We start from the raw sequence: 12,609 nt of genomic DNA on the forward strand, positions 1-12,609 counted from the left end.
GGTCCTCCAGTGATTGAATTTGATGTTTATGTTGGCCACGTTTTCAGTAAGATACATTCACTGTTAGTTTCGCAAGGGCTCTAGCATACAGACGTGCACCCATAAAGGTGAATTCTTTTCCCCTGCCAGGAGTGACTAAGTTTTCCTTGCAACAAAAATTGTTTTCATGTACAATTAATACAACTTCCTTTTTTAAAAAAAATAAGATAGTGGTCTTTCATTTCATTATGAATTGAAGTTGTTCATGTATGTTGATCTAGAAGAAAACAAAAACAAAAACTCGTTTTTAAGCTACAATCTTGGTTGTACTTAGAATGCTGAGGATCGCTTGGACAACAAGGTTTCTTTGCAGAAAGGAAAGCACTTTGCTTCTATGTCTTGTAGAAATTAGAAAACACAGAGAACAAGGAAGAAGAAAGACAGAGTAGATGCAAAATCACAGGAAACTGAAACAGATTTATGTGGTTGGCCCAGACTGCCTATGTAAAAAGATCTCTAATAGTCAAACTCATAGCCAGCACATATAAGATGGTTGAACCCCTTATTCTATAAATTCAGGAAAATAGGCATACATTCAACTGGATACATAATTTTTGAATCACAAAATAATAGCACAGATTACATCCACTGGATGATGACTAAACTGCCTATGATGATTTAGGATGAGTGAGTTAGATGATGACTATAATTGCCTCCGATGATTTAGGATGAGTGAGTAGACGGAGGCCATTGCATCCCATAACACTTGTTTAGAAGCATATCTGTTCATGTTGACAGATTGGATGATTAACACATCATGAGCTGATCAGTTCAGCACATTAGGTTGGTAGGTTTGATTGTTCTCCATTTTCTTAGTTGCTGGATTTTGGTTTGAAATATAATGTATGAAACTAATTGTGATACAATTTGTTGTGCATCAACCCAATGTTTCAAGACACATGGCTTATCAGAGACTATCTCCTTCTCAATTACCTCTAAGATTTCCCTCAATCTTTTTGTGAGTTGATCACATGCATTCCTTTTGATTCTACTGAATGCCAATAAATACATCAAATTTGCTGGTCAAAGAGAAGACTTGAAGGTTTTCAAACCCGTGGCTCAAATGAACCTGCTTCAAGAGCAGACATTAACCACAGATCATACCCAAGAAAACAATGAAATCACCATCACATACATGGAAGATGTTATTGTGAATTGTCATTACTTCATTCACTATCCACCTATTGTCACATACTGTTGTAGCTTTGGATGGATGCTTGCTACTTCATCTAGTATAGATGTGTGGCTATTAAACTTGTAGTTAAACTTCCTTTCCTAAACATTGGCCTTTAAAGACATTCATGAGAAATTTGCCGGCGGTCAAGGAGAGGTTGTCTTTAACAGATCGAAGTCTCTGGATGAAAAGGGCCATGAGGACTAAATACTTTGACGTCTATTACGCTACACAGCACTAGTTTACATTATGATTATAGAAGAGAACACAATAATATTTCATAATTTAACTCAAGTAAAATAGTTGTGCTGAAAGCAGAGTAGCGTATAAGTAACAAGGTTAAATATCATTAGTAGGAGTTTAATTTAATTGTGAGAGCGGCCTCCAAGTCTGCGTTGCGCTTCATCTCCCTGAGCAGCTGCAGCTTGAGGTCGTCGACGGTGCGCTGCAGGCTGTTGATGTACTCCCACAGCTTCTGGTCCCGGAGGTTCACCATCATCACCATCTCCGACTCCGGCCGCTTTCCCCCGCCTCCGCCGTCGACCACCGTGCAGCAGCGCCCGCACCGCGACAGCACCTCCATCACCATCCCCCGCTGCAACTCCAGGCTGCTCAGCAGCGACGCCAGGTTCGGCACCAGAGTCTGCTTCACCACCACCATCGCCTGCTGCTTCTTAGCATCTGCGGCCTCTGTTTTCTCCTGATCTTGATGGCAATCTGCTGCCTCTGTTTGGTCCGCCTTCGCCGCCGTCGCCTCCTTGTGGTGGTCTTCTTCTTTGCAGCTCTTGTCGTCGATATCTGGTGGGTACACCGGGTCCAGCGCCAGCACGTTCTCGTTGAAGTTCCACCCGCTGATACGGCGGTTCTTGACCAGAGGAGACGCCGAGCCCTCGGTGGTAGCGTGGTCGTAGTCTATGTTGACTTCCTCGATGTTGTTCATCTTCTCCATACATCTAAAATAATTTATATAAATCAGCACTTTAGAGAAATTTCATTTTCCTATCCAAATTTTATAACTCAAAAAATTGAGTAATTAATTGATACCTTTCGTGGATGGCGGGGACGGCATGCAAAACGTTCTTGACGAAGTACTCGTTGGACTTGCAGTTCTTGAAAAAAGGGTGGCGGAGGAGCTTGTCGGCGGACGGCCTCTTGGAGGGGTCTCGGCAGAGGCAGGCCGCCACCATGTCCTTGAAAGCCTTCGAGAACTTCTTCTTCTTGATCTTGTCGAGATCCCCGCCGCCGCCGCAGCCGTGATGGTCCTCGAAGCGGAGGCGGTTGGTGATCTTCATCATGAGCGACTTGGAGAGCGGGAGGTGGGAGAGCGGCGGGCGGCCGTGGGCGAGCTCCAGCGCGGTGATGCCGAAGGACCAGATGTCGGCCTTGATGCCGTAGCCGAGGTGGGAGTGCAACACCTCCGGCGCCATCCAGTACGGCGTCCCGGCGACGTCGTTAAAGAAGGAGGCGGAAGCAGAGGCGGTGGCAGAGTGGGACTCGTAGATGGACGCGGAGACGCCGAAGTCGGCGAGCTTGACGGAGCCGTCTGAATCGACGAGGATGTTGCCGGCCTTAATGTCGCGGTGGATGTGTCCCTGGCCGTGGAGGTAGGAGAGAGCGAGTAGGGTATCGCGGAGGACGAAGGCGATGGATGCCTCGGGGAGGCCGGCCGGGAAGGCGGAGGCGAGGATGGAGTGGAGAGACCCGGCGGCCATGAAAGGCATGACGACCCACAGGTGGCGGTCGACAGTGAAGGAGCAGTGGGCACGGAGGACGTTGGGGTGGGAGAGCAGGGCCATGGCCTTGGCCTCGCGACGCACGTCGTCCAGGTTGGCGCGCGACCTCTCCAAGTCTATCGACTTGATCGCCACCACCGGCGATGATGACGGGTGGTGGAGGCACGCCGCCTTGTACACCACCGCACTCACACCGCTACCCACCTCGTAAAGAAGCCGGTACGACTTCGGATCCAGTGGGTACGCCGTCGTCATCGCTCGTCACTTCCTGCTCTGCTCCTCAATTGATCTTCTTCCCCTGCCGCCACACTTCCAGCGATTTATATATGTGTAATCATGATCGATCATGAGGCTAATAATTTTTTGCTTTTAATTCCCAATTAATCGTCAGTAATACTATCTCAACATTTTCAGACAACGAATCTCATAACCATTAATCCTCTACGTCCATTTTTGTGGAGCCAAGAAGGCGGATGGAAAGTTCACAGGCCTTGTTTCCTTTGCGTTAGAAAGAAGAACAGGTGGTTTCATGACCACCACATGGAACTGAAGAGCTTAACAGACATAACTGATATTCCTGATCATGGTTAGCAAAAGAGTGGGTAGCTGTAGTTGCAGCAAGTATTCATGTGAGGGTGATAATGTACGCGATCAAGAGTCCCGTGAGATCAGACTCCACATAGATGGAAGTTGGTATATATCTTCATCTGAAGAGAGACGTACGATAGAGACACAACACTGGCAACTCCCAGCTCCTGCTGATTAGGATGTTTTGCCGAATCAGATCGAAGGGGATCAGGTTGGATCTTGTGACTAATTTCTAGTAGTGTTGGGGTTCTATAGGTGTCGTCGTTCTTCTCTCCTAAACCGTATCTGAAACTCCTCATTTTGTCCATTTCTTACTAAATTGTGTGTGCTGTACGGATTAGTCAGTATGAACATCTTGACGCGTGATTTAGTCGATGTGTGTTTTTAAACTATGAACACGCGTCACAAATTCCGTATATGTTGACTTATATTACATGAAATATTCAGTAAGATTCTGTTTTTTTTTTCTTTACCTCCGCGTTGTATTGCAACAAAAAATCGTGGAGGAAAACAAGAGAAAACTTCACATGCTCTTCTTCTTCTTCTTCTTCTGTTTTTTCCTCCACGGAAGACAAAAGAACAGCTGAAAAGTTTTCAAGAAATGACAATAAATGTAGAGCTGGACACAAGATTGGATCTTTCACATGATTCCACCTGTCTCCATTCTCTGAGTTTTGTTCTGCTCCTCGCTTCAACAATTCCCTGATTTTCCAACAATCTACTGGCCCACGCGTGTAACATGAAGTCAATAGCCTCATTCAAGTTTCTGTTAGACAATATAAAATTGTACACAAATTCTTTTTGAGGCTTAGAAGTCAATTTAGTCTTATTGAAAAAACTATTTTAAATGTTTTCTCTTTATTTATTTATCGACTTTGTCTTTCAATACGTCGACGAACGCGCCAATGCCGACCATCCCGCGCCTCTGCTACGTTGTCCCCGCCGCCGGAGACGCAGATGACGGCGACCGCTCCCTGTTCTACTCCGCTAAATCTTCGATCGGGAAGCGTCCTCGTCGCGGAAATCATCGGCTCTGTATCTCTGCCTGCGCCCGCGCCGTCCTCCGCTGGTTCTGTCCCCGTGGCCGACGGTGCCTCTGCTTCCGTGATAATCACCGCGCCGTCGACCCCGACTCCCTCTGCTTCGAGGATATCGCCGGCGTGCACTCGCTACCACACATCCACAAGGCCATCATCGGTAGCAGCCCCCGGATTTTTTGCTACTCCGAGCTTTATATCGGGACCAACGGGTTTAGCGACAGGGAAATCCTCGGCAGCGGCGGCTTCGGGCGAGTGTACCGCGCGGTGCTTCCCAGCGAGAGCACTGTCGTGGCAGTCAAGTGCGTCGCTCGATGTGGCGATCGGTTCGAGAAGGCCTTCGCGGCGGAGCTAGTGGCCGTCGCTCAGCTTCGCCACCGCAACCTCGTCCGCCTCCGGGGATGGTGCGTCCATGACGACCAGCTTCTGTTGGTCTACGATTACATGCCTAACCAAAGCCTTGATCGCTTCCTCTTCCTTCCGCTCGCTGCCGGAGCGAAACCGCTCGACTGGGCGTGCCGTCGACGGATCGTGAAGGGCCTGGCGGCGGCCCTGTTCTACCTCCACGAGCAGCTCGACACGCAGATCATCCACCGCGACGTGAAGTCCAGCAACGTCATGCTCGACTCGGAGTTCAACGCCCGGCTCGGCGACTTTGGCCTCGCTCGGTGGCTAGATCACGGTGACGAAGTCTCTGAGACCTTGATACGGTCTTTCTCCACGACGAACTACCAGTTTCGGCTGACGGAAACGAGCCGGATCGGCGGCACGATTGGGTACATCCCGCCGGAGAGCTTCCAGAAGCTCCGCAGCAATGCGGCAACGGCAAAGTCGGACGTTTTCAGCTTCGGGATCGTGGTTCTGGAAGTGGCCACCGGGCGGCGGGCGGTGGACCTCTCGTCGCCGGACGATCAAATCTTCCTGCTAGATTGGATCCGGAGACTCGCGGACGAAGGTCGCTGCCTCGACGCCGTGGATCAAAGACTGCCGGATGGTACCTTTTCTTCGTCGGAGATGCGGCGGCTCATCCACCTCGGCCTCCTCTGCTCCCTCCACGACCCGCACGCACGGCCGACCATGAAATGGGTAATGGAGACTCTCTCGTCGGAGAGCAACTCAGCTGATGACCTCCCCTCTCTCCCAAGTTTCCAATCCCAACCGGGATACATCACCTTCTTTCCTTCCACCACCACGACATCCAAACCGCCCACCACTATATCCAACTTCGTCACCGCCGCGAACTCCACCCTGTTTTTAACCGCCGACGACGATGGCAGCGATAATCGCTGCCAAGCCGGAAAGAAAATGCCCATTGTAGACACGCCGCAGGAGATCCCATACGAGGAGATCGCGGCGATCACAAACAATTTCTCGGAGTCGCAGATGGTGGCCGAGATGGACTTCGGCACCGGCTACCGCGGCTACATTGACAACCGCTTCCCGGTGCTGGTGAAACGACTCAGGATGCGCACGTGCCCGGCGCTTCGAGCTCGGTTCGCCGGCGAGCTCCACAACCTGGCGAGGTTGCGTCACCGCCACCTCGTCCAGCTGCGCGGATGGTGCACGGAGCAGGGCGAGATGTTGGTCGTCTACGACTACTCCACCCCCAGTCTCCTCAGTCACCACCTCTTCCACCTCCGCACGGCGGCCTTGCCTTGGCGCCACCGCTACCACATCGTCAAGTGCCTCGCCTCCGCCGTGCTCTACCTCCACGAGGAGTGGGAGGAGCAGGTGATCCACCGTAGCATCACTTCCTCCGCCGTCTTCCTCGACCCGGAAATGAACCCCCGGCTCGGTGCCTTCGCGCTAGCTGAGTTCCTCTCCCGCAACTCGCACGGCCACTTCTCGGGGGCCCCCGCCGCGGCGGCGCGCGGCATTTTCGGGTACATGTCGCCTGAGTACGTGGAAACAGGGGAGGCAACAACGATGGCGGACGCGTACAGCTTCGGAATGGTGGTGCTCGAGGTGGTGAGCGGGCAGATGGCTGTGGACTTCCGTCGGCCGGAGGTGCTTCTGGTGAAGAAGGTGTGGGGGTTGGAGGCGAGGAAGCGGCCGCTGGAGGAGCTCGCCGACGGGAAGCTGGAGGGGGAGTTCGATCGCGAGGAGTTGACCAGGCTGGTGAAGCTTGGGATTGCCTGCACGCGATCGAACCCGGAGAGGAGACCGAGGATGAGGCAGATCGTTAGCATATTGGACGGCAACGACGGGCTGCTGAAGGAATTAAGGCATAAGAAGGAGGGCAGAGGCGACTGGGAAGGGAAGAATGCTGCAACGCTGTCAATGGTTAGGAGAATTCAGGCACTTGGGATTCAGTGACAGATATCATCGATCACAGATCTCGCCAACTCTTTCTCTGCTCGAACACTGTTCTTCCCTCTTCTCTTCTTTTCTATTCCGATTCACGTGTTCTTCCCTGTTTGATTCTGCCAGCTCTCAAACTGAGGCTCCCGGGGCAGTGGCTCAACGGTCGACATTTCACTTCAGAAAATTTTCATTTCGCTGTCCTCGCTCGGTAGCCAAAAATTTCATTTCAGATTCCAAATTTTTTATTCCACTCAAAAAATTGCATCTTAAGTGAGAATCAAGCATGGATACTTAGACATTGCTGGAGCGCCTACGCTAGCCCCAGGGCTGAACTGAATTCCTGATTGTTGTATTGAATTAACGTTAAATTACTGAACCATACAGTAATAGTGGTCGAATACTTGAGTTTTAAAATTATCAATGACGTATCTATAACCATTTTACTACACTATATCAAACGATTAAAAAATATAATTTATATTTAAAAAATTATTACTCTCAAGGTGATACATAGAAATAATATTTGAGAGTATAAATATAATCAAGAAGATTAGACGAATACATAAAATATAACCGGTTTAAATAAAAATCGGTTGATGGACATAGATAGCTAAGAATAACATAAAATCATGTTACATGTATTCGTTTAGTTCTCCTGATCATATCTATATTCTCAAATATCATCTTTATACGTCATATTGAAAGTAATAATTTTTTAACACAAATAAGATTTTTTAATATATTCGTATATTTGTTTAAATATATTCGTGTTTAAAAAATTATTATTCACGATATGACGTTTAGAAATAATATTTGAGGATTTGAATATAATTAAAAGAAATAAATGAACATATATGACATTATTTCTTGACATTCGGAGCTCTCTGGATCCATCAGCCAATTTTGACTTAAATTGATCGATAAATTTAGAAAGCTCGAAATGACATGAAATCATAAAACTAATTCGTTTGTTTAGATTCATGCCCTTAAACGTCATTTTCATACGTTATATTGAGAACAATAATTTTTTAAACATAAATCATATTTTTTTTAATTGATTGTTATAGTATAACAATTGATTCAGAACCTTAATGTACACTATAGCAAACTATTGAGGTAAATATGGAGGGGTAAAATGGGTATGAGATATATGATAATTTTAAAATTTATCAATGTGATATGGGTATTAAGTAACTTTAGCTAGCATCAACATAAATTTCTCTAAACACATTGATCCTGTCCGAATCGCTGAATCAGCGGACGCTGGGCACGTGGTGCTCTCCTAGTTGATAACGTGGCTCCCCGCTGACCGTGTGGAGCTCCGGCGAACCTGCAAAGAAGTCGGGCTGGGAAGGGGTTCCCGGCGACGACCCTCCGACGCTCAAGTCAGGCAAACGAGCAGCAAACAAGTGGTTTCGAATATGAGAGTCACTCTACCTCCTGCGAAGTCTGTGAGCTCTTATATAGAGCTGGAGGAAGCTCATGCACACCAATCGAGGTGTGCATGTGTACTGTGGACATACCCGGGTATGGTTTGTCATGTGACCTTGCTTGACGCCATACTGCTACAGTTCGACCACCTTTCTGATGGGACATGAGGACATTCTGTCCTAGGCCTTCGTACATAACATGTCCTTCGACCATACTTCCTGTCAGAGGATGTTCCCTTGCTTCACGTTTATGGTGAACGTCCCGCCGATCGACAATCCCATTTTGCCCAGCCAAACTTAAATGCTAGTCTGCTCGGGAGAATCTGGGTCGTGCGCTCGGCTACGCCTATTCAGTCTGATTGATTTATGCATTGGCCGAGCGGACCTCCATGTCGGCTCGGCGTCCTTGTTTATCATAAGCGTCGGAAACCCGACCCCTCGTCGGGTCTATGCTTCTGTTTATGCCCTTGGGCCGTTCCGCCCCTACTGCCCGGTCGGTCGCCATTCCCCAATCGGCCTCTGGCCTTGGTCTTCACATGGTGTTGACTTCTCTATGAAAAGAAAAAAGGGGGGCCACCTTATCACCGGATCACTTGCCTCCCCGTCAAGTCTAGTCGAAGGAGGTGCCTAAGTCCGACTGACTGGACTGCCGGTCTAACCGAATAATGATCGCTGAGCCGGCCCGTGGAATGCTCTTCTGCTCGGCCATTCCTTTTTGTGTCGCCCGTTCGGCAATACCTTATGGGCAGGCGGTTAATGCTGCCTCTTTCGATATCCTGCAAAAAAAATTTTTTTTAAACTGAGCACGCTTTCCTTAAATGCGCCCTGTGTCCGCTTGACACGTGGCGGATTAGTAGTCGTCAGCGTACGACGGTGGCGTTACCGTCGATGGGACAGCTACCGCTTGAAATGGACGGCCTGATGGCCACTTTGTTCTTTGCGACCTAGATCCAACGGTGGAGGCCGTTCGGCCCCAACCCTATAAAGCCGGACCTTCTCTTCTTTGCCGCATTCTTCTTCCTTCGTTCTCCGGCTTTCCACTGTTCTCTTTGCTCCGGCGATCCTCATTCTCCGCCTGTTTGGTGCGCTCGCCATCTTCTTCCTTTCCTCAATCTTTCTCGTACCCGTAAGCCTTCCTTTTCAGCTCCTCGCCTCCTGTATCGCTTTCTTTTTCATTCTGTCGGCATTTTCTTTTAGTTTTTCTGTCAATATCTCTTCTATTTCGACCATGGCGAGTACTTCTACGCCTACAGTCGGCGCTCCTAGTCTCTGGTATACGACTATGGAGAGCCGATTCGATGAAGAAGATGCACTGCGTCTCATTCGGGCGTATGAAATTCCGGCCGACCATGAGATAGTTGTGTAGGACCGTTAGATTCGATAGAGGGGGGGGTGAATATCGATTCGAAAAGTCGAGTAACAATACGCAGCGGAAAAGTAAATGAACACAGTTGTTTTTACTTCGTTCGGAGCCTGTGACGACTCCTACTCGAAGGCCCGTGGTCCTTGACCACTTTCGTTGGGCAATCACTAACAATTCGAATATAATTACAAAATGAATACAGGGAATGCTAGTGAAACAAAGTAATACCGACAAGAAAATTAACTAAAAACCGAAGGAGCACTTTGTCGGAGCTTTGTTGGCGTCGCAGTAGAGCAGCAGGACCAGCAGTAGAAGAGTTCTCAGATTGATTATTGATTGTTTGAAGCTCCTGCCTGGGGCTTCTTTTATATGTTGCACCGGGCGCCTGGATTCCTTCCGGGCGCCTGGAATGTGACGTAGCTGCTCAAACCGAGATGCTCCACGTGGCGACGACTTGGCTGGATATAATTTGCTTTCCGGACGCCCGGATCCCCTCCGGGCGCCCGGACCACCTTGTTCCAGAAAACTCCCTTTTTCTGCAAAACAAAGTTAGTCCAAGGCAATATATATCCTGCAAGATAGATTGTTAGCACATTTTATAATAGTATGAATTAGCACAAATAGTATGACTTAGATTCCGTCTTTCCGAGACCGGAATCTAGTCACGATCTCGACTTAGATATCCGAAATTGATCTAAGCCGGATCGACGCCTAATGTTCCCTTCCCGGGAACGCGTCCTCGTAGTCACTCCCCTCCAGTGACTTACCTCACTTACCTGCCAGACGTCCGGTCAGCCCGTCGACCCGTCTGGACTTCTCGCCAAGCGTCCGGTCAGCCCGTCGACCTGTCTGGACTTCTCGCCAAGCGTCCGGTCAGCCCGTCGACCCGCTTGGACTTCTCGCCAAGCGTCCGGTCAGCCCGTCGACCCGCTTGGACTTCTCGCCAGCTATCCGGTCAGCCCGTCGACCTAGCTGGACTTCGTGCCAGACATCCGGTCAGCCCGTCGACCTGTCTGGACTTCTCCTGCACACTCGATCAAAGTGTCAGACAACAACAAAACTAACTTAACCTATTTGTCATTCATCAAAACCTGGGTTAAATCGTTAGTGCTAACCGCACCAACAATCTCCCCCTTTTTGATGGAATGACAACCTGGTTAAGTTAGTGAAAACATATGCAAGAAACAACATGTATTTATGTGGTTTTAAAGTTAGTTTGTATTTTCAAATTGGTTTAGCTAACTTAACCACCTAACCCTCCCCCTTTGGCATTCATCAAAAAATAAGCAGGGGTAAACAAGCATAGTGTAGAGTAATAAAAAGTTTAGTTCAAAAATTCAAAGATACTGATAAAAGTACAATTTTTAACAGCAAGTTAAAAAAATAGTCAAGTTGACTTGGGGGAGTTTAAAGTTTTGAAAACTTGTTTAAAGCATTAACTTTTAGCTTTTAGAAAAATTGCTAAGTTTAGATAGTCTAATTTTCAAACATAAGTGTATAAGGTCTAAATTTCAAGATCAAGTTTAAATTTTCAAAACAAGTTTCAACTTTGAAACGCTTTTCAAACATAAGTTTTCAAAACCAAAATTTCAAAACTAAGTTTGAAAAATCTATTTTTCAAAACTGATTGAAATTTTTTTTTCAACACTAAGTTTGTAAAAGATTCAATTTTCAAAATTAAGAAAAATGATTTTGAGAAGCTTAGTTTGTAAACTTAAGTTTTGAAAAGTCTAATTTCCACAATTTTCAATAACAAAGCAATTTTTTTTAAAACTAATTTTTGTAAAATTTAACTTTCAAATCAAATTGTCAAAATTAAGTAAAATCAAATTTTAAGAACTAGATTTTTAAATTTCAAGTGTAGATAGTCTAATTTTCAAAATCAATTTTCAATAAAAAGTAAAGCCCAATTCTTAAAAACAACTTAGTTTTATAATAGTTTTAAACATTTTTCAAACACAAATTTTAAAATATTTTAAATAAAGGGAAAATTTTAATTAATTCCTCCCCCTGAACCTAACATAAAATTTTGAAAATATTTGCTAAAAATATTCAAAGTAAATTTTTTAAATGAGGTAAAATTTTCTAGAGAGATTTTAAAGAGAAGATTAAAAAATAACGCTTAAGGAGATAATTAAAAAATAAACCTCCCCCTGAATTTGATATTCCTTTAATTTATTAATCCTTTAATTTATTAATTTTTCTAGGGGATTTAGAAAGAAAAAATTGAACCTCCCCCTGAATTGGTTACTCCCCTTAATTTAATATCTCCCCTTAAGTTAATACTAAGATTTGGTTGTGTTAAATTTCAAAACCCTAACACATTTATCTAATTTACTAACACTTATATCTGTATCCTTGGTATAACTGTTTATTTGAATTTAATTAATCAATTATTAATTAATTTTAGATTCAGGCGCTTAACTTTAGTTTAAGGTTTAGTAAGATAAGATTTTATTAATTCAATAACAGTTAACCATTATCAATAATTTATTGATTAATTTTTACTTGATTTAATAAGTTAATGCTTAATAAAATAATTTAAATTTCATATTAATTGATTGAGTTGTCAATGAAAGTGTTAGTTATAATTATATTTTTTTTATTTACTTCCTTTTAAGTGGGATTTGAAGTTAGCATGAAGTTAAAATTATTAGACACAGTTAAGTAAGGTTTAATTTAAGTCAATTTTAGTTCTCAAATGAAGTTAAACTTAAACAGTTAAGTTCTACTTATTAATTACATAATTAAGTTTAAAGTTAACGGTATTTAATTTTTAAGTCGGGTGTCTAAGTTTTAAATGGATTTAAAAGAATTATTATTATTATTATTTTTAAGGAATTTCTAACAAGATTTATAAATTAGTGTTTAAAAGGATTTTAAAATGATTTCTATAATTATTTAATGCCAATTAACATACGTTCAATTCAGTTTTGATTTT

The 12,609-nt window shown here is 45.3% G+C and overlaps 2 protein-coding genes across 2 annotated transcripts; one reads left to right on the forward strand and one right to left on the reverse strand.

The window, feature by feature from the left end:
- Window positions 1-1,410: 1,410 nt before the first annotated feature.
- On the reverse strand, window positions 1,411-3,330 carry LOC122005355 (serine/threonine-protein kinase BLUS1-like). The gene is made up of 2 exons (XM_042560376.1): window positions 2,258-3,330; window positions 1,411-2,166 (listed from the first exon to the last, which is right to left on the reverse strand). Exons 1-2 carry the CDS (start codon window positions 3,199-3,201, stop codon window positions 1,563-1,565), a joined length of 1,548 nt encoding a protein of 515 aa, XP_042416310.1. The 5' UTR covers window positions 3,202-3,330; the 3' UTR covers window positions 1,411-1,562.
- Window positions 3,331-4,429: 1,099 nt separating this feature from the next.
- LOC122005358 (receptor like protein kinase S.2-like) lies at window positions 4,430-7,059 on the forward strand. Its single transcript, XM_042560378.1, has one exon. The coding sequence runs from the start codon at window positions 4,440-4,442 to the stop codon at window positions 6,885-6,887; it is 2,448 nt and encodes an 815-aa protein (XP_042416312.1). The 5' UTR covers window positions 4,430-4,439; the 3' UTR covers window positions 6,888-7,059.
- The last annotated feature ends 5,550 nt before the right edge of the window (window positions 7,060-12,609 follow it).

This window comes from Zingiber officinale, chromosome 7B (assembly GCF_018446385.1).
Source record: "Zingiber officinale cultivar Zhangliang chromosome 7B, Zo_v1.1, whole genome shotgun sequence".
In the NCBI taxonomy this organism is placed as follows: Eukaryota; Viridiplantae; Streptophyta; class Magnoliopsida; order Zingiberales; family Zingiberaceae; genus Zingiber; species Zingiber officinale.